Genomic DNA, 22,372 nt, shown 5'->3' with positions numbered 1-22,372 from the left:
CAGCTTCCAGAGCAGAGTCAGACTGATAGAGCCAGGTCTCAGTTATAGCAAATAGGAGGAGAGAGTGAGAGAGAAAAAAGTCATGCACAGAGAGGAACTTGTTAGAAAGGGAGCGAGCATTCCAAAGGGCACAGGAGAAAGGGAGAGAGGAGGGAGGGTAGCAGGGGGTGGGTAAGAGGTTGGAGGGGTTGACACCAGAAGGGGTAGAGCTTGCAATTGGCAGGCAAGGACGAGTGCATGTAAGAATAAGGCAGGGACCAGGATTGGGAGACATATCCCCAGAAGCAAGGAGGAGAAGCATGGATAGGAGGTTGTGTGAGGATGATTTGTAGGGGTGTGTTTTAGTGCAGGGATATAGCTGTGTGGTGTCAGAAGGCGCAGGTAAGAAAGGAGTTCATGTGAACTGAGAAGTGAGGAAGGAAGGAGAGATGGAGATATATGAATATAGTTAGAGACATACTGAGGCTGGTAGAAAGAAGTGCATAATTTGAGAAGTGAAGTCACAGCAAATATAAATGGTAAAGGCAGCATCACAGCAGTAATGATGCAGTCTGGTATAGATGATCTCCTCCTTTCCAGCGTAGTTAAAATGCAGGAATCAGGGCCTGTTGGGGTGTCCACTTCCTCACTTCTTTTGAACTTCCTTTTAAACTTCAGTTGTTCAGTAGTCATGCCACTTTATAATGGGCCTGATTCAGATATGGGATATTACCTAAGATTGTTTCAGTTGCATATACTAACATACAGTACACACAGCAGAGAGTTGAAGCAGACAGGATTCAGATATGGGATATTACCTGAGGAGAGAAGATGATTTTGTTAGGGTAAGGGGTCCTTCCTTTTAAACCTCAGTTGTGCCACTTATAATGGGCCACTTGGACATGTACTTGGCACGCTTTAGAAAAATAACTTTTAAAGTTTTACACACACGATCCACTCTTGGCTTTATCACTTAGCTGGCGTGCTCCCTGAACCCCTATACTAGGTGCAGGGTATCTGGGCACCACTCTTTATACTAGGGACCCCTTTGTCTACTAGGGACCCCGTGGGTGATCGCAGGTATACCTTAACCCCTTCATGCCCGTTTACCTTGTCTGGAAGATGCTGCAGCAGGAATCCTGGCGGTGAGTCGTAATAGCGTTTTCAGAGTCGGAGTTTGCCCGGAGCAATGTGCTTGGCTGGATCTGAAAATCTCACTGGATTCCTGGATCCAACTCCTGGGGTTTCCCATAACTCTGGAACCCCGATACAGAGACACATTCTGTAAAGACTTTCTCCGACGAACCCACTCTGAAACTTGCAGCCTAGAAATCTCCCAGTCCCAGCATCCCAAAACACACAGAAATCTTTAATGTCGTATAATTTGCACACAGTCACAGTAATGCATTTAGGACAACTGAGCTGACACTCTAGGACCTTAACACATGGATCAGGGGTAACCAATTGGGCTGAACCTTTATTATTGAGCATGGTTAACCCCTTCACTCTTACAGGGACATGCGCAGGTTTGCCACCTTCGTCCCTGGCTATCTCAATTCCACCCGCTGAGTCAGGCACCACTAGACCTGGCAGAGCAAACAGCAGCCCAGATGACTGCCATTGTTCTCCGGACCTTGGTACTTGAGCTCTTCTCTGCCATTCAAGTGCTTTTCACGCCTCCTGTATACTCTGGCTACTTTGAACTCCGATGTCCAGCAGACTTACTGGTGTCTATGGGTTAGCCTAACCCTAACCCTAACCCTATTAATACAGTATTAATAAAAGTTTAATACATCCCTAAGTGTCTGGGTATGGGGAATAGAATAGAAAGATGTACTTTTATTCCTATCATCCTTTTATTCCCCACACACTATCTCTTGGACTTAGACTGGACTCTGAGTCCCCACACAACTTTATCTACGGTTGGGGAACCCACAAACTCAATACAGGTTCTAGGCTTCCTGGGCACTAACTGGCATACCCCCCTTAATCTAGGGATCCCCTCAGTTACAGGGATACTTTTTCATCCCTGTGCCCCATTCACCTTTCTGGGCTATGCTGAAGCAGGGCACCCTAGCGGTGAGTCATGCTTGCATTTTCAAGAGGAGATATTGCTGGGACAATGTGCCTACAAGTATCTGAGAATCAGGCATGATTTCCGGGTACATTTTTAGGGGAACCGATAACTCCGGACCCCAACTACCTAGGCACATTCTGACAATTCCTCAGCAAAATCCCCCTTGAAACTCATCCCCTAGCAATCCCTGTTCTCTGGCATGCCCGGAAAGGTAAAAACACACAAAATACTTTTATTACAGGTAACACAGTTGAAAGGTACAATGTTACTGGGCCCAAGAGCTAACTCTCTTGAACCCTTATTCACGTATCAGGAGTAACAAAAACAGGCTTAACCTTTATTTGAGAGCCTGGTTACCTCCTACCGTCACAATTATCCAGCCAGCATAAAGTAAATAAAACTTCTACTTACCCCTGCCAGGATGAAGGCCATCCTCGTCTTCCTCTCCATGCTTGTCTAACGTTGGCAGAAACACAATAATAAAAAATACAATCTAATGGCCACTAACCCCTTAATCACAGTAGCGGTTATTAACCGCTATAGTAATTAAGGGGTTAACCCCCCTCCCCTGCTACCCACCCGAGAAGCCTATCGACCCACCCCGGAACAACTACCCCGACCTTCTACCCATTGATTGGCACAGTGGTTCATCACGCCCTTAAAATATGGGCATGATTATCCACTATAGCAGTCAATGGGCAACCTAAAAAAACAGCAGCAAAACGACACAACAATAAAAGAAATACCCAAGCACCAGAACAATAAAAGAAATCAATAGCCTAAACTATCCGCTACAGTGATTAAAAGGTTAGGGACCATTGGATTGTATTTTTTATTGTGGTGTTCCTGCCAACGGAGGACATAGACACAGAGGATGGTGATGAGGACAGCATTCATCCTGGCAGGGTAAGTGCAAGTTTTATTTACTTTACGCTGGCTGGATAATGTTTTATTTGGAATGGGCAAATGAGCTATTATACATATCTAGATAATAGTCATTTTGCCCATTACTGTACTATATGTTTTGAGGGGGTTGTTGGGGGTAGAGGTGGTGGGTAGTAGGGTTGTTGTGTTTTTTTAATGTTTATTGGGGGTAGATGGATTGGGTGAAGGGGGTAGTTGCCCCAAGGGAGGGTGGTTAGTCCTATCGGGTGGATAGCGGGAGTTGTTAACCCCTTCATTACATAGCAGTTCCCACTGCTATTGTATTGAAGGGGCTAACCACTCTCACAACCTTCCTGGCAGGCCTAACCACCTACCCTGGGGCAGCTACACACTTCATCCACCCCTTCAGCCCGTAATGAACAGTCTATTCACGTGTCACGTGACCGGGAAATTTAAACGCATAGGAGATACCGGCACCCTATACCAGGGGCCTGTATCTCGGGAAGTAGGTGGTCTCCGGACCTGAAATCAACATGGTTCTGCTCCAGAGACCCCCTGCTCACGCACATGAGTATTAACATTTTAATAAAAACACTGCGATCACCTGCGAGAGCTGTGCAGGGAGAGGCAGGTCCCCCTGTGCAGCTCCGATTGCGATAACATTGCAGGGGGAGAACTTGGAAAAAATCTCAGATGACTTTGCTTCTAAGCTGTACAGTTTTGGCATTTTCCTAACTCATGGTTTGAGATGGGTTCAGATTCTTTGTGAATCACAAATCGTTTGGCGGAAACATGCAAAATCTTGCGATGTAGCAGCAAAGTTATCGAAACAACTAGAATAGGCCCCAAAGGGTCTTTTATTATATTTCTTAAAGGTCTGGTTATGCCCCCTATATAATACAAGGGAAACTCCGATTAGGTGACATCTTTATCTGCGGTCTTGCTTAAACCAGTTCCATAAGAACAATGCACTGTGCTGCATAGTCTAACTAAAAAAATGGTTAATAAACTAACAGCCATGGTACCAAGGTTCAAAAGCCTATGATGATCCTATACATGTACCGTATGTATGGTATAATTCATCACACTTCTATAATTCATGTCAGAAGCACAGCAAGCTTATGGATGCTCTTATGTTGGGGCTAAAAGTTTAAAACCATTATGTCTTTTAGATTAGTACAATATACTGATTTAATAAACAAGACTGCCATCCAATCGGGAACAAACATAGTGAATACTCACCATGATTTTATTATGTTGTATGTTAAGCTATGAGTGTAATTCGTCAGAGTCTTTGTGAAGACTATCTGGGTGCATCTTGAGTAGCACAGTCCCCTTCCCCTCTCTCCCACCTCCCCCCCACCCCACCCAAACTGTATTTTTATTAAGGTTGTTTGGGATACAGAAGGAAAGAGGGAATAAAGAAACAATTATACAGTGCATAGTGCCAACAGCAATTGGGAAATATGCGGTTTGTCTCTTATCATAAGCTTAAGGATTGGCATCTTTGCTTGTATGTATGTAGGACAGACATTTGGGAAGGAAGGCAACGAACAACCATTTAAAATCAATCATATCATCATAAAGGAAAAGAAACAAACGGAAAAAACAGCAAATAAAATTATATTTTGGAGGGGACGGGCTGGGTACAGGGAAGGGGATATTTTCCCCTCTTCCATTGCTCGAGCTATACATAGCACTCAGTCTTTTTTAAACAAGCAGCTGACCCGACAATATTGGGACGTCAGTGTCCCCTCATTCTGTAATGCAGGACTGGGGGGGAGAGGGAAAATGTAATATTAAACATATCACAATTGCAACAAAAGACAGGGGAGCCCAATGCTACATTCAATTGATAAAATATATATGGTAATAAGCAGTGTTCGACAAACCTATACATTTGCACGCCCCGGGCGAGTGGATTTACTGCTGCGGCACAGTTTATTCGAGCATTTGCCCGTTCTGTGCCGCAGCAGTAGCCTGGCGTGCGCCCGAGTGTGACGGGCGCGCGCCGAAGCAGCGGAAGAGCGCCCTCCGATCGGGGCGCTCTCTCTACCGCTGCCGGGTCCGCCGGGTCCCCCGGAACCCCCTGCCGCTGTCCCGCGGGGAGCCCCTGGACACGCGTGCAGGGGGCGCACGCTCCCGATGACGCGTGACCGCGCGTCTATGACGCGCGGCACGCCGAGGGGCGGCCACTAGCAAGCCGGGAGATTTCCCGGCTTGCGGTACCGACCACACTTCAATAAAGTGTGTCGGTAGTGTAACATCGTGGCGAGCTCCTATTGGCCCAAGCAGCACACGTGTGGTCCTAGGTGGCGAGTAGATTTTTTTTGTTCGGCGAGTAGATTTTTTGGTGATTTGTCGACCACTTATAATAAGTATAAAGTTAAATACTTCAATAATAATATTTTCTTAGTTTTTCCCTTTGGCCAAAGCGTCATAAGCCTGCATACCAATGTCAAGGTATAACCAAATTTGCAAGTCCTAACACTACACTGTGAACCTTTCCTTTTATGAGGGGAAACAACCATAATCGGTCCTGTCCATATATATTTTGTCAATTAAATGTAGTATTGGGTTCCCCTGTCTTTGTTGTAAACATTTGCCACGCTACGTAGAACTCCTTTTGACATTATATATCTTAATATATAAAATCGAAAGGTTGGTGCTAGCTGCGGTGAATCTGATTGGTCCTCAGTCTCTGGCCAATCAGATTGGTGGGTCTGACGTCACCCAACTGCCACTCTCTTCCCCCTCGGCCACACACACACACACACACACTCACTCACTCTCACTCTCTGTCCTCTCCCCCCCATCACACTCGCCTCCCTCCCTGGCGCTCACTCACCTGCCTCCCCGGCACTCAGTCACCTGCCTCCCCGGCGCTCAGTCACCTCCCTCCCCGGTGCTTACTCACCTCCCTCCCCGGTGCTCACTCACCTCCCTCCCCGGCGCTCACTCACCTCCCTCCCCGGCGCTCACTTCCCTCAATTCCCGGCGGGGGGTCAGGCAGTGGGCAGGCAGCCTGCAGCTGCCTCGCGGCGCCGAGTGCCTAAGATGGCGGCGCCCGGAAGGAGAGGTGACATATCTGTGTGTGTGTGTGGGACACTGTGTGTGTGTGTATGTGTGTGTGTGTGTGTGTGTGTGTGTCACTGTGTGTGTGTGTCACTGTGTGTGTGTGTGTGTGTGTGTGTGTATCACTGTGTGTGTGTGTGTGTGACACTGTGTGTGTGTGTGTGTGTGTGTGTGTGTGTGAGTGGGACACTGTGTGTGTGTCAGACACTGTAGGGTGGGGACTGGAGCTGCGCATGGGGGGGGAGGAGCAGAGAGAGAGGGGGGAGCGGAGAAACATACAGGGGGAGTGGAGAGGAGGGACCCAGAAATTTTAAGCAACCCCCCCTCCTGTCCACTGTCCCCCCCCTCCTCTCCACTGCCCCCCCTCCTCTCCACTGTCCCCTGCCCACTGTCCGCCAAAACCCTCCTGTCCACTGTCCCCCCACCCCCTCCTGTCACTGTCCCCCCCTCCTGTCCACTGTCCCCCACCCCCTCCTGTCCACTGTCCCCCATCCCCTCCTGTCCACTGTCCCCCATCCCCTCCTGTCCACTGTCCCCCCACCCCCTCCTGTCCACTGTCCCCCACCCCCTCCTGTCCACTGTCCCCCACCCCCTCCTGTCCACTGTCCCCGTCCACTGCCCACCCCTCCTGTCCACTGTCCCCCCCACCTCCTGTCCACTGTCCCCCCCCTCCTGTCCACTGTGTCCCCCCTCTCCTATCCACTGTCACCCCCCCTCCTGTCCACTGTGTCCCCCTCCTGTCCACTGTCCCCCCCCTCCTGTCTACTGTCCGTCCCCCCCCTCCTAGCGGGAAATTTAACTCACGGGCAACGCCGGGTCTCTCAGCTAGTGTATTTATAGATATATATATCTATATATATCTCTATCATGAATATCTGGCACTCCTGTAATGATACAATGACCTGGTGCTTATGTCATAAAAAATAATAAAGCATACATTACCAGCAAAGGTAAGGAGAAAACAGCACTCAGAAGGTATAAGCAGCTATAAACTGTATTAAAGAAACTTGCACATATATCCAACGTTTCAGTCCGCTGAACAGAACCTTCCTCAGAGGAGTGCAGGGGTGGACGATATAATCATATTCAGGAAGACCCTTGAAGAACATGAGACTTGCCGGTGCTGGATAGGCTGGGCAAAGAGGGTCTGAAACTACCCATAGATAAGTGTCGATTCTGCAGAACCTCCGTTTCCTATGTTGTCCACATAGTGTCAGCCGAAGGAGAGGCCACAGATCCTGCCAAGGTGAAAACCGTGGTCAACTGGCCCAGACCTGACAAAGTGATGAAGCTACGATCGTTCTTAGGCTTCTGCGGCTTCTACAGAAGGTTCGTCGAAGGATACTTGAGTAAGGCCAAGGCTCTCAATAATTTGCTTAAGGTTTACCCCGAGGAGCCTCGACAGAAAGTTACCCCTCCTAGGACTCCTTTTGGAGATAAATGGATCTCGGACTGTGAGAAGGCGTTCCTGGGACTGAAGAAAAGTCTGACGGAAGCGCCGTTGCTGGCCTATGCTGATCCGGAGAAGCCCTATATTTTGCATGTGGACGCCAGCTTCAATGGGCTAGGAGCGGTTTTACACCAGAAGAACCCGGCTGGTCTGCATCCAGTGGCTTATGTGAGCCGAAGTTTAACTCCCAGTGAGAAGAACTATCCGGTTCACAAGTTAGAATTCCTTGCCCTCAAGTGGGCCATAGTAGAGAAGCTCCACGACTACCTGTATGGGGTCTCCTTTGAATTGAGAACGGACAACAATCCGTTGTCCTATATCATGACGACTGCCAAACTGGATGCCACTGGTCACGGGGTTGGCCGCATTATTCAACTACCAGTTCACGTTAAAATACAAACCCGGGCCTCCAAACATACTGTAGGAGCGGACGCGCTATCCAGAAGACGGGGCTGAACCCCATGTCGGATGACGGGCCGTGGGAGGAGATCTCTGTGCCCGTAATGAAGGCGATGTGCTCTACCGCAAAGGTAGTGAAAAATAAGGTGGCGTTCTCAGAGTTGCGAGTGGTGGATTTATTAGGATGCTGACCCCAGGCCCTTCTGAATGCATACTGCCATCCGGGTGGCATGGGTCTTACTCAAAAGGTAATCTTCACTTGGAAGGAACTGGTCCTAGCTCAAACCGGTGACCCAGTGGTTAATGCGGTTCGTGAGGCCCACCACAAGAATGATCCCTCTATGATGAGAACGGTTCCCAAAGACATTGCAATTCTTATGAGAGAATGGGAAAATTTTGAAATGTACAACGGCCTCCTTTATCGTATTGTCCCATATCACAACCACCTGGATCGACATCAATTGTTCTTGCCTAAACATCTACAACCACTTGTCTTACAATCCTTGCATGATGATCACGGGCACCTCGGAGTGGATAAGACTCTCGGAATAGTAAGAGATCGGTTCTTCTGGCCTAAAATGCAAGAATCAGTGGAACAACATTGCCAGAAGTGCCTACGCTGTGTACAAAGAAAGACACAGCCCACCCTTGCTGCCACAATGGGTCATCTTAAAAGCTCTGGCCCGATGGATTTAGTATGCATGGATTTCTTGTGTATAGAGCTGGACTCAAAAGGCATAGGAAACGTGCTAGTAGTGACTGATCATTATACTCGCTATGCCCAAGCTTTTCCAACTAAGGATCAGAAAGCTACCACAGTGGCCAAAGTGCTGTTGGAGAAGTATTTTGTGCACTATGGTCTACCCAATAGGATGCACTCCGACCAGGGGCGAGATTTCGAGAGCAAGCTGATAAAAGAATTGCTAACGCTGTTAGAAATCCAGAAATCCAGGACCACTCCCTACTACCCTTAGGGAGATGCGCTCCCAGAAAGATTCAATCGGACATTGCTAGATATGCTAGGTACTCTAAAGGATGCACAAAAAGGTGAATGGAGCAAGCATGTGGAGGCTTTGGTGCATGCATACAATTGCACTCGGCACGAGTCCACCGGATACACTCCCTACTTCATGATGTTTGGGAGAGAATCCAGATTGCCGGTCGACATCCGCCTACGGGTATCTACCGATGGGGTACCTAATATGGCTCATTATCAATATGTGGGAAGACTCCAGGATAGTCTGCATCGGGCCTATCAGTTGGCAGAAAGAGCCACAGCAAGACTTAATGGGAATAATAAGAGAAGGTATGACCACAAAGTCCGTTTCCGAGAGCTCAAACCTGGAGACGCAACTCCTACGCAATTTAGGGATTTTATTTATTTATAAAATGTTTTATCAGGAAGTTATACAGTGAGAGTTACCTCTCATTTTCAAGTATGTCCTGGACATAGTTAATGACAAATAATACATGGTTACAAATACAGTTAAATCAATGAACAGGGTATACATTATATACAATACATTGCATGCACAGTAAGAGATTATATAGATTACTAGCTGAGAGACCCGGCGTTGCCCGGGATGTAAATGCGTAATAGGTAGTATTATTTATAAATGGTGGAACAATAGGTGAGTATTTGTTGGAAAGGTTGGATAATAATGTTGAAAAGAAAGATGGAAGAAAATGTAATACGATGTTGTATAAAAATGGTTTATTGTAACCACACCACAGTACAATGTATATTTTGGTGACATAAGTGATGTGAAAATGAGAGGCGTGTGTCCTGCTAGGGTGTGAGCGTGTGTGAGGCGGCGGGTGGGTGTTCAGTACGGGTGGCGCGTGGGTAGTGAGTGCTGGCTGTGGGTCGGGATCCTGCTAGGGTGTGAGGCGGCGGGTGTGTGGCGAGTGCGGGTGACAGCTGGTCAGTGATATTGTTGCGTAGGGGCAGGATGCGGCAGGTGTGTGTCGAGTGTGTGGGGTGGGTGAGAGGCGGCGGGTGTCTGTTGAGTGCGTGCGGCGGCTGTGTGGCGCAGGGGTGTGAGCGGTGGCGGGTGAAAGGCAGAAGTGCGGGTGGGCGAAAGGCAGAGGCAGGAGGGCGGATGAAAGGCATTGAAGGAGGGGAGGGGAGGTCGGAGGGGTGGTGGGGGGTGGTGAAAGGGGGGCGGAGGGGAGGTGAGGGGAGGTGAAAGGGGGGCAGAGGGGAGGTGAATGGGGGGCGGAGGGGAGGTGAAGGGGGGGCGGAGGGGAGGTGAAGGGGGGGCGGAGGGGAGGTGAAGGCGGGGCGGAGGTGAAGGGGGGGGCGGAGGGGGTAGGTGGGAAGGGTGGAGGTGGGGGGCTGGGGGGGAGGTGAAGGGGGGGTGAGGGTAGATGAAGGGGGGGTGGTAAGGGGGGGAGGTGGTGGTAAGGGGTGGGGGTGGTGGGAAGGTGGGGAGGTGGTGGTAAGGGGGGGAAGGTGGTGGGAAGGGGGGGAGGTGGTGGGAAGGTGGGAAGGTGGTGGGGAGTTGGGAGGTTGTAAGGGGGAGTGAAAGTGGGGGTGAAGGGGGGTGGAGGTGGGGGTGGAGGGGGCGGTGAATGTGGGGGTGGAGGGGGGGGTGAAGGGAGGTGAAGCGGGGGTGGAGGGGAGGTGAAGCGGGGGTGGAGGGGAGGTGAAGGGGGGGTGGAGGAGGGGAGGTGAAGGGGGGGGTGGAGGAGGGGAGGTGAAGGGGGGTGGAGGAGGGGAGGTGAAGGGGGGTGGAGGGGAGGTGAAGGGAGGGTGAGGGTAGATGAAGGGGGGTGGTGGTGGTAAGGGGTGGGGGTGGTGGGAAGGGGGGGAGGTGGTGGGAAGGGGGGGAAGGTGGTGGGAAGGGGGGGAGGTGGGGGGAAGGTGGGAAGGTGGGGGGAGGTGGTGGGGAGTTGGGAAGGTGGGAGGTTGTAATGGGGGAGTGAAGGTGGGGGTGAAGGGGGGTGGAGGGGGTGGTGAATGTGGGGGTGGAGGGGGGGGGTGAAGGTGAGGTGAAGCGGGGGTGGAGGGGAGGTGAAGCGGGGGTGGAGGGGAGGTGAAGGGGGGGGTGGAGGGGAGGTGAAGGGGGGGGGTGGAGGGGAGGTGAAGGGGGGTGGAGGGGAGGTGAAGGAGGGGAGGTGAAGGGGGGGTGGAGGGGAGGTGAAGGGGGGGGTGGAGGGGGGGTGGAGGGGAGGTGAAGGGGGGGGTGGAGGGGAGGTGAAGGGGGGGGGTGGAGGGGAGGTGAAGGGGGGGTGGGTGGAGGGGAGGTGAAGGGGGGGTGGAGGAGGGGAGGTGAAGGGGGGGGTGGAGGAGGGGAGGTGAAGGGGGGTGGAGGAGGGGAGGTGAAGGGGGGTGGAGGGGAGGTGAAGGGAGGGTGAGGGTAGATGAAGGGGGGGTGGTGGTGGTAAGGGGTGGGGGTGGTGGGAAGGGGGGGAGGTGGTGGGAAGGGGGGGAAGGTGGTGGGAAGGGGGGGAGGTGGGGGGAAGGTGGGAAGGTGGGGGGAGGTGGTGGGGAGTTGGGAAGGTGGGAGGTTGTAATGGGGGAGTGAAGGTGGGGGTGAAGGGGGGTGGAGGGGGTGGTGAATGTGGGGGTGGAGGGGGGGGGTGAAGGTGAGGTGAAGCGGGGGTGGAGGGGAGGTGAAGCGGGGGTGGAGGGGAGGTGAAGGGGGGGGTGGAGGGGAGGTGAAGGGGGGGGTGGAGGGGAGGTGAAGGGGGGTGGAGGGGAGGTGAAGGAGGGGAGGTGAAGGGGGGGTGGAGGGGAGGTGAAGGGGGGGGTGGAGGGGGGGTGGAGGGGAGGTGAAGGGGGGGGGTGGAGGGGAGGTGAAGGGGGGGGTGGAGGGGAGGTGAAGGGGGGGTGGGTGGAGGGGAGGTGAAGGGGGGGTGGAGGAGGGGAGGTGAAGGGGGGGGTGGAGGAGGGGAGGTGAAGGGGGGTGGAGGAGGGGAGGTGAAGGGGGGTGGAGGGGAGGTGAAGGGAGGGTGAGGGTAGATGAAGGGGGGGTGGTGGTGGTAAGGGGTGGGGGTGGTGGGAAGGGGGGGAGGTGGTGGGAAGGGGGGGAAGGTGGTGGGAAGGGGGGGAGGTGGGGGGAAGGTGGGAAGGTGGGGGGAGGTGGTGGGGAGTTGGGAAGGTGGGAGGTTGTAATGGGGGAGTGAAGGTGGGGGTGAAGGGGGGTGGAGGGGGTGGTGAATGTGGGGGTGGAGGGGGGGGGTGAAGGTGAGGTGAAGCGGGGGTGGAGGGGAGGTGAAGCGGGGGTGGAGGGGAGGTGAAGGGGGGGGTGGAGGGGAGGTGAAGGGGGGGGTGGAGGGGAGGTGAAGGGGGGTGGAGGGGAGGTGAAGGAGGGGAGGTGAAGGGGGGGTGGAGGGGAGGTGAAGGGGGGGGTGGAGGGGGGGTGGAGGGGAGGTGAAGGGGGGGGTGGAGGGGAGGTGAAGGGGGGGGGGTGGAGGGGAGGTGAAGGGGGGGTGGGTGGAGGGGAGGTTAAGGGGGGGGGGTGGAGGGGAGGTTAAGGGGGGGTTGGAGGGGAGGTGAAGTGGAGGGGGGGTGGAGGGAGGGGAGGTGAAGTGGAGGGGAGGTTGAGGGGATGTGGAAGGGAGGGGAAGTGGAGTGAGGGGTGGGTGAGGGGAGGTGAAGGCCACTCACTCACCCATCCGGCAGCTCCCACGTGGATCTGAGGCGGGAGGCAGCGTGTTGTGGCTGCTCCCCCGCTGACTGTAGCGGCGCCGGGGGGGGGTGGGGGGGAAGTGAGTGAGGGAAGGTGAAGGCCGCTCACTCACCCGTCCGGCAGCTCCCTCACCCGTCCGGCAGCTCCCTCACCCGTCCGGCAGCGCCCACGTGGAGGGGGGGGGGTGAAAGCGCGGGAAACAGGGAGAGGCGGAGCCTCCGGGACCGGTGGGGAAGAGAGCGGGAGATGTGCTGCTAACACTGTGAGCCCCGCTAATGTATGTAACACCGTGTGTGTGTGTGTGTGTGTGTGTGTGTGTGTGTGTGTGTGTGTGTGTGTGTGTGTGTGTGTGTGTGTGTGTGTGTGTGTGTGTGTGTGTGTGTGTGTGTGTGTGTGTGTGTCTGTGTGTGTGGGGGGGTTGTGTGTGTTTAGTGATGTGTATAGTGATGTGTGTGTGTATAGTGATGTGTGTGTGTGTGTGTGTGTGTGTGTGTGTGTGTGTGTATATAGTGATGTGTGTGTGTGTGTGTGTGTGTGTATAGTGATGTGTGTGTGTGTGTGTGTGTGTGTGTGTGTGTGTATAGTGATGTGTGTGTGTGTGTGTGTGTGTGTGTGTGTGTGTGTGTGTGTGTGTGTGTGTGTGTGTGTGTGTGTGTGTGTGTGTGTGTGTGTGTGTGTGTGTGTGTGTGTGTGTGTGTGTGTGTGTATAGTGATGTGTATAGTGATGTGTATAGTGATGTGTATAGTGATGTGTATAGTGATGTGTATAATGATGTGTGTGTGTGTGTGTGTATAGTGATGTGTGTGTGTATGTGTGTATGTGTGTGTGTGTGTGTGCCATTCACTCTGCCTCAGGCCAATGAGAGGTGTGCGGGGGCGGGCGGCCCAAGGGAGCAATCTCATTGGCCTGGCCCAAGGTCCAATGAGATTGCCGCTAGGGACACAGGGAGGGGCACAGGGAGACACATACAGACCCGGACACATAGGACACTTTCAGAAATATATAGTAGATAGGCGTATGTAACAGTTACAGACCAGATTAAAATGTGAGACAGCCTTAGTTTTGAAAGAATTTAAACTGGTGGAGGATGTGAGAGTCTCCGGTAGGTTGTTCCAGTTTTGGGGTGCACGGTAAGAGAAGGAGGAGCAGCCGGATACTTTGTTGAGCCTTGGGACCATGAACAGTCTTTTGGAGTCAGATCTCAGGGGATTGGAAAAGAGAGAAAATTTGCGCCAGAAAAGTTTTTTTGCCTACTATTCAATGTGTAGCTTCAGTCCTTTCCACAGAATGATTCCGCTGCCTGAGTCTTTCAGAGGTTATTCACCAACCTCTGTATGGGTATGAGTAGAAAAAGGGTGAAATGTCCTCGGGCACGTCACTCTGCTTGTGGCTCCATGACGTATATTACGTGCAAAGTAGAAGAGAAAGGGGAGGGCCACAGTGAAAAAAGACAGCTCAAAATGTTGCACACTTTTTCATCAGGGTAGGGAGAGGGGGAGGGAGGGGTGGGAGATGAAGACAAGGGAAGAATGATATTAAATCAAACTTATTAGGTGGAGACACACTCACATTAAATCTCTAGTTTCTTGAGCTGATGTCTCCTCCTCTATACGTGATTGCATAGGCGCATGCGCATGCGCAACGGAGTAAGGAAGCTGAAGACTGTCTCTGTAAAGGGAATAGGCAGCCGGAGGAGAACATAGCCTGTGCACGGGCTTTTATTATCCATACTGCAGCCATATACATCCCCATATACAGAGAGGAAGAACTTTTGCCAGCAGGGATCAGCCGAGATGAAATACCCCAACCCAGAAAGGGACACGCTGGGGAGTCTGGCGGCATCTCCTTCCTATGCTTGAATATATCGGTCGCTTATACCAGAGGGCACTTCCTCACCTACAGCCTATGCAATCACGTATAGAGGAGGAGACATCAGCTCAAGATACTAGAGATTTAATGTGAGTGTGTCTCCACCTAATAAGTTTGATTTAATATTATTCTTCCCTTGTCTTCATCTCCCACCCCTCCCTCCCCCTCTCCCTACCCTGATGAAAAAGTGTGCAAAATTTTGAGCTGTCATTTTTCACTGTGGCCCTCCCCTTTCTCTTCTACTTTGCACGTAATATACGTCGTGGAGCCGCAAGCAGAGTGACGCGCCCGAGGACATTTCACCCTTTTTCTAGATCTCAGATGATAAGTGCTGCATGTGGTAGGGGTGAGGAGCTTGTTCAGATAGATGTGTAGCTTGCCCAGAAAGTATTTGAAGGCAAGACAGGAAAGGTGAACTTTGCGCCTAAACTCAAGTGATGACCAATCTAGTACTTTGAGCATTTCGCAGTGATGTGTGTTGTAGTTGCATTGGAGAACGAAATGACAAATTGAATTGTAGAGGGTGTCAAGTTTGCTAAGGTGGGTTTGGGGTGCTGAGCCATATACTATGTCTCCATAGTCGATAATTGGCATTAGCATCTGCTGTGCGATACGCTTTCTGACCAGCAGGCTTAGGGAGGATTTGTTCCTGTAAAGTACACCTAGTTTGGCATAGGTTTTGGATGTCAGGGTATCAATATGCATTCCGAATGTTAAGTGGGAGTCAAACCATATGCCCAGGTATTTAAAACTAGTTACAGGAGTTAGGGTGGTATCAGCGTTGGTTCTGATCTGGAGCTCAGTCACTGGAAGCTTTAAAAATTTAGTCTTGGTCCCAAATACCATTGTTACAGTCTTGTCAGTGTTTAAAAACAGTTTGTTTTGTGAAATCCAGTTTTCGAGTCTCAAAAAGTCAGACTGAAGTATGTGTTCAAGGTCAGAGAGGCTATGGCTGTGCGCATATAGGATTGTGTCATCTGCATACATGTGTATTGAAGCTTCCTTACAAGCTGTAGGAAGATCATTGATGAACACAGAGAAGAGTATGGGCCCCATAACAGAGCTTTGCGGGACACCACAGGTGATATCCAGGGGGTTGGAGATAGAGCCTGAGATGGACACATATTGGGATCTAACTAACCCTAACCCTAACCCTTGCAAGCTGTGGGAAGATCATTGATGAACACTGCATGGATTCCCGGCAAGCATAAGCTGTCTGATCGCTGGAGAGAGGGGCCCTTCCAAGTAGAGTCCCAAATGCCGGGCCTCCCTGTCTATCGAATACATGACGTGAATGGCAGTGTAAAGGTCTGGCACCGAAACCATTTGTTGCCTATCCCACAACTGGGAGAAAGTGACCCAGAAGCAGAAACAGTAGAAAGCGATAGGGAGCCTGGAGAGTCTACAGAGAATTCAAGTTCAACAGCAGGGACAACTCAAGATCCTCTGGAGGGCACTTCCAACAGAGATTGGTGGGCACCTCCCAAAGGAGCAACAGGTAATGGGCCTGTGCCTCAAGTTCACAGATAAATCTGAACAGCCCAAGTTTTGTGCCAAACAGAGACAATGTTCAGTCACAAAGAGACTTATCCCAAACTGGTTCACCTTCTGCCCAAGAGTCCAGGCCTCAAGCCTATGATGGACCCTTTCAAGATGAAGAGATGGAGACTGAGACTCGCAGTGAGTGAGACGCCCTCCCAATAGAGTGGCTTAAGATTCATTAGGGGCACCTCACTATGAGTTCCAGCAGCCAGCAAAAGCCAAGCTAGCCTCTGTTATTAATATGTTTGTAGAAATTTACAATCTCGTTTAAAGTTGATCATTAAGTTGCACACTGAACTGCATTTTTATTATATAAATGTTGTTGTGTATGTGTTGGTTCAAGCGGGAATGTTGAGGTTTTCACCAGGGGGAGGATGTAGGCTGGTACGCTCCGGTCTCCCCACGCTCCCATTTCCCCCCCTCCTTACCCTCAGTATGTATGCGGGTGAATAGAGTTGCCAGTAGTTATCGCCCCAGGGCGCCGCCATGTTAGGTGTGTGCATGCATGAGCGCAGAGTCACACATGCGCAGAAACGTCAAAGGCCGGGAAGAGCCTTGGAAGGTTGCGCATGAGTGGGGCAAGGTCGCGGCAGCCATGACAGTCGCGCAGGCGCAGTGTCCTATGCACCCGCGGTCACAATATTAATCAGGCAGCTCAAACTACAACTCCCATGATGCCTAGGGAGAAAGCTGCCTGGTGACTCACGAGAGCCAATGGAATGGCTGGACTGCTTCACATGGAAGGAAAGACTATTGCCTGCTGGAAGAGGAAGTCAGGACTCAAGACCAGGAACCTGAAGGAGCAGGTTAGGTCCACGGAGCAGTGCTCCAGGGGCTAGGCCAGCGGTATACCCCCAGGGCCGAGTTAGTCCCCTGAGACACTGTAGTTAACTAACTGTTTGGTGTAGGGAACTGCATTAAGACAGGGAATCCTTCACTTTACTCATAGAGAGAGAGAAAGCTGTTGCAGGACAGTGCCTGACTGTCAGTACAGCATGTAGCTGAAAGAGGATCTGACTCCATAGCAGAGACTAGTGGAAAAGGGATCATCCGACTGGGGATCCCTCCCCTGGGGAGTCAGCATGTGCATCCAGTTCTGCAGAGAGCAGCATAGTTCGCCATGGGATCACGTTGAGGAGCTACTGATCAGTAAAGGATTATCCTGGTTAGGACAATAACCAGGAAGGTAGTATATTAAGTGTACCAGCGGGTCCCAACACAGGGAAGCGCTATCCCCCCACACTCACATTAACTCTATAGCTGGTGGACACGCAGAAGTTAAGTGCCCTGGCACATTCATTAACTATGTCCAGGACATACTTGAAAACGAGAGGTAACTCTCACTGTATTACTTCCTGATAAAACATTTTATAAATAAATAAATAAAATAAATCCCTAAGTTGCGTAGGAGTTGCGTCTCCAGGTTTGAGCTCTCGGAAACGGACTTTGTGGTCATACCTTCTCTTATGCTTTCAACCAGGATTAAAGCAAGCCCAGTACTTCACATACTCTGGTGCCTGGTACAAGCAGGAACAGTCACTGGTACATCAACCACTTCTAAGAGACCTCTGTCCGCACAGCCAACTGAGCCTAAAACAGTTGACCTACTTGGCACGGTACCTAGTGATAGGTTATAATATACACAAAATATCTGGGTTGAATTGAACACGACTTAGATATAATAAAGATAGTTTATTCCTTAGATAGGTGAACACACAAGATGGTACAAATAACAGACAAAATATAGCACTTACTTAGGGGTTGGATAATGAAACAATCAGGTACAGGATTAGCAATTCATTCAGCAATACAGGATACAAATGAAGACATCATGAAGACACAGAAAGACACTGGGTATAGGGCTGACACCGGTTTATATGGGATTTCATTCCTATACCCTGGCATTGAGTGCAAGACATTTGATGACAATTATCTGCACCCAATCCCTCCTTGCCAGCTAACGTGGGAACATTGTTAGATCATGCCCCCCAGCTAGTTGGCACATGCGTACTTCTGGCCCTTGGGGTCTCATTTCTTTAGCCCCACACAAAAGTCAGGGCGCCTAAAAGTCTAGCAGACTTGGATCTGGTCAGGAAATCCTTTGTCTGTAAGTGTGAATTATAGCACTTACAGACCACTCAAGCCCTGCGTTTCTCCACCCAGAGTGGCTGAGCCTTTGATCAGGGGGTCTGTTGTAGACAATGGGTCGCCCCCCTGAGCATTAACATTAAACAGAGCCAGGGAATTTCGCGGGCTTTTCTCCCCGCTTGGAAACACAATACAATTCTTAATTAATATATATATATATTAAAATAATCTGTTCGGCAGGGCCGAGCGGGCCGAAACTTGCCAGACCCTCATGCCGGAGGGGAATCTCCATGGTGGCCAAGTTTCAGCTCACTGCAACCCACCGGACCGGAGTTACACGAGGCTTTTTTCTGCATGCAAGTCAATGGCAGAAACCCAAACTTTGCAATTACCCTGACTCCGTTCTGTTGCCCCGAGAGGGTCGCTATTTGCCATGCAATCATACCGGAACTAGGACTACATGGTGGCCAAATCTCAGCCCTCTAGGTTAAACAGAACCGGCGTTATGGGTTCTAGGTTTCTGCTCATTACGACTTAGCCGTTTTTTCTCACGGCTTTTACCTCCGCCATTAGAGTATATGGTGAGACCCTTATAACGAGCGCGACCCTTTACCTGGGTAATTAACTCTCGGACCCGGTTGGGGTCAAGTGAGGGGGTGTATAGGGGCAAAAATAATTTTATTCCTGGGTGCCCTAGAACCTAAGTTTCCCACGGCAATTGAATTTGAACTTGACCGGGGAGTGATCAAAGCTCTCTTCAAGACAATGTTTCCGTTATTGCGGTCTGCGGTTTGGATGGCTGCCAACCCGTTCCTGGAGGTCGGCTTCCAGGAATCCCCATGGAAATGAATGGCTCCATTGACTTTCAATGGGAAACTGCCGCAACTCCTCTCGGGCGCCACCTGCAGGTCTTCAACGATATCAGGCCCAAATCGCCGGAATCTCCATATGATTATATGGAGCCCCAATGGCGACCTATGGAGAAACTGCAAAATGGAGCCTGCAAAGGCGGGAAAAGGGACAAAGGGTCATAAACACAAAATTAACATTAACCCTTTCCCTCCCACCTGGATCCCAGTGTATGTGGTTGCTGCATACCCTGCACAGGTACAAACACAATAATTGTACCAATATAAACACTTAGCAAATAAAACGGTTTGCCATGAGGCAGGGGAATAAAAATACATTAATTCCCTCTAAATGTGGGAATAGGATAACCAAGGGACATACCTTTTGGTTATGAAGCAGGGGAACATATGTATTATACGTACATCTCTGGTTAACCCCTCACTTCCCAGACGGTGGAAGGGGGTGCCTAATGGGGGTGACCCCTTTATTACACGCTTGGCACCCCTGCCCCATCACACTACTGTACTCAGTCTCATAGGACAAGCACAGAGAAGAGTCCATCCTGCCCTGACAGCCACTGCCACCACTTATAAAAAAATAAAACAAATTAAACAAAGTAAGGAAATAAAAAATAATAATATTAATAGAAAACAATATTTAAAAAAAAAAATGTATTTTTTGTGTGTTGTGCTTTTTTCTGTGTGTTAATCCATCTCTCTCACTTTCTCACTGCAACCAGCTCCTGTCTCATCCTCTCTCAAATCCCTGTGAAGATACATGGACCTGGGTGTGTCACATGGCATGCTGTAGTTGCGGGTGTTATTTATTAACAACAGATTACTCCACTGGTGGTTTCTAAAATGTTCCTATGGCGGATTAATAATTGATACATTCGCGGAATTGATTTAAATCCCAACGGGGGCTCATTTAAAGTCGCACAACCAAACCACATAGGGGGATTTTTTAAATAATCCGTACGGATTGAAGTTGGAACAATTAGTTTGTGGATTTTACACCATGGAACGGATTGTGGACTATTTCGCCCATCTCTATCCCTGATTACCTTAAATGATCTTCCTAACAGTGTCACTAGTGCACATTGAATAGCCAGAGACTACTATGGAATAGTTATTTTCCTGAGCGTTCAGTTTCCTGCTTCAAAACTGGATGTTCTTCGCACTGAAAATCTTGGGACAGTAGAGCCCCTGGGCCAACATCAGGTGTATCAGTCTGTATGATACATTCCCTAGAAAAATCTGGTGTAGCTAGCACAGGTCTAGAGCATAAGGTGGTTTTCAATGCCATGAACGCTTTTTCTGCTGCTGGTGTCCAGAGCTCCATGAGAATAGGTCTTCAGGGTTAGAGAAGGTGGTCTTTTCTTTTGCCTGGTCAGTAAGGGCAACCTGCCAATAAGGTACCGAGCTTTACTCAGGCTTTCTACCAATTCATCCACCCTGGGCGTAGGGTAAGCGTAAGTTTGGTTATACTACTCAATTTACGATAATCGTTACAAAAACAAATTGTACCTTCTGGTTTTGGGACTAGCACGATAGGGCAGCACCAATCACTCTGCGATTCCTTAATTATCCTCAACTCCAGAGGTTTTAAGTCTTGGGTCAGCTTTTGGGCAGAGGGCTGCAGCAGATCATCATTTACCCCATAAATGTTTATATGAGCAGTCAACTGGTTAGCAGTGTTGGGTTCTCCCTGGTTTACCAACCTACAAATGGGTGGAGTTAACCCTCTTATGAATCGGTCCACCACCAATTGTTTCACGATCTGCAGTGTTGACTTTGGGCTGAAGACATTTCCAGGTAAGGTGAATCAAGTCATACATTTGTGACCTTGTTACTTTGTCCGGCTGAAATGTCTAAGCCAATAACACCTATGCTCTGTGGAAAACCTGCAGAATCACTTGTAGCTGTTTGTAAAGTTTTATTTATTGTAAAATAAAATATTTCAATTGAATGTGTGGCACTGGCATACAGATGCAGCCACCAGTATTAGAACATTTACCTTGGAAATTCTGGGAGATTCTGTGGCAGTCTCCAGGAAATGCCTCAACATTTCTGTGAGACTCTTAATGGCCCATCCGATTAACACAGCAGGGGTCCCTACAGTCCCATTCAAAATGAATGGGACTGCAGGGACCCCTGCTGTGTTAATACAATTGGCCATTAAAAATCTCACAGAAATGTTGAGGCATTTACTGGGAGACTGCCCCAGAATTTCCCAGGCAAGAGTTCCAATACTGGTGGCTGCATCTGTATGGCACAGTAAATATTTATTTCCCTGTTCTGTTATACCGTAGCCACATCTGTGCATATCTGTCATGTAGCACCAAAATCAGTGCATATACCTGTAGTAGCTCTCTACCCCTGGCTTTCTTTATAAGCAGACCACATTGACAAATTAATGTTCCTTGTGGAGCACACCTGAGATAACTGTGAGATATGCTAATTGCTAGATTAGCTACATGTGTGAGCAGTATGCAGCTCAAAAGTAGGATGTGACAATAATAGTCCCCATCAGCTGGTTTAGCTCACTCTGCTAGAGCGGTGGCTTAGGAAAGCAGTGGTTGTGTCCCCTGTTGGATCTGACACCATCACACTCATTAGGTTGGTGTCTTAGGCTGAGTCCATAGACACTAAGCCCGTGCAGAGGTGCTTTCCCTGGCCTTACTATGCGCGCTGTCCGGGGGCGTCTATGGGGGCCAGTGACATCACAGAGCTGGTTCGCGCTCACGTGACAGGCTCTGCGAGCTTAAACTAAAATTTGAGTGTCGGCTACGCTTCCACACGCCTGCGGAAGCGTGCACGAGTCCCTGCTAAAGCCGCTCTCATTGCAGCTGCAGGGGTTCACTGACACGTGAATGCGGCTCAGCGGCTAAGTGCTGACCATGCCCTCGGCCTTAGGCTTATCAACTCTATATAGTTGGTATGGAATTCATTTTTGGGAAGCATGGTATGAGTCTCACAAAATATGCTTTGCATAGAATTAGCATATATCCCAGCCAGGTACTTCCGGTGTGCTCCTTTTTCAACACAGGCATGTCTCCATCATTTGAAAGTCTCTCTCTCCGGATCCAAATCCGCAAAAACAGTTTTTGCCTCTCTATTCTCCACCACATGTGACATGTCCTCCTGTTTGAGGCTCTTTAGCACACGGGTGCGCAAACTGGGGGGAGGGGGGGTGGCGCAGCAGTTGCAGAGGCCTTGTGCTCTTCCCCAAGGCATTTTAATTTAATGCCGGAGGACCGCACGAAGCCTCCGCAACTCCACTTACCGGGATTCAGAGACTTGGTGTGTCACGTCACATGACCAAGCAGCGTAATTTGACGCCATTCGCCATGGTAAAGCGGTGTCAAATGACACACGGTAAGGGTGGGGTGAGCACTGAGGGGTGCAAACGGGGGACACAAGGAAAACCAATTATTTGTACTGTATATAAAAGTTCAGTAGTTATGAGTAGGAGGAGTTAGTCCCAAAGCCCAGGTCTCACAAAAGTTATATGTTCCCGAG

The 22,372-nt window shown here is 50.2% G+C and overlaps 1 protein-coding gene across 9 annotated transcripts in view; it reads left to right on the top strand.

Moving 5' to 3' along the window:
* LOC142483155 (uncharacterized) overlaps positions 1-22,372 on the top strand; it is a 245,997-nt gene that overhangs the window by 18,555 nt on the left and 205,070 nt on the right. Inside the window, exon 1 of one of the 9 annotated variants that reach the window (XM_075583225.1) lies at positions 14,394-14,461. The exons of the other annotated variants lie outside the window; for them this stretch is intronic. Coding sequence (XP_075439340.1) covers positions 14,409-14,461 — 53 coding nt within the window. The 5' untranslated portion in view covers positions 14,394-14,408. Of the gene's footprint in view, positions 1-14,393; positions 14,462-22,372 lie in introns of those variants that run through there. 9 annotated transcript variants of the gene reach the window in all.

Source organism: Ascaphus truei, unplaced genomic scaffold (assembly GCF_040206685.1).
Source record: "Ascaphus truei isolate aAscTru1 unplaced genomic scaffold, aAscTru1.hap1 HAP1_SCAFFOLD_302, whole genome shotgun sequence".
Lineage (NCBI taxonomy): Eukaryota > Metazoa > Chordata > Amphibia > Anura > Ascaphidae > Ascaphus > Ascaphus truei.
This window is presented reverse-complemented; position numbering and strand designations above follow the sequence as displayed.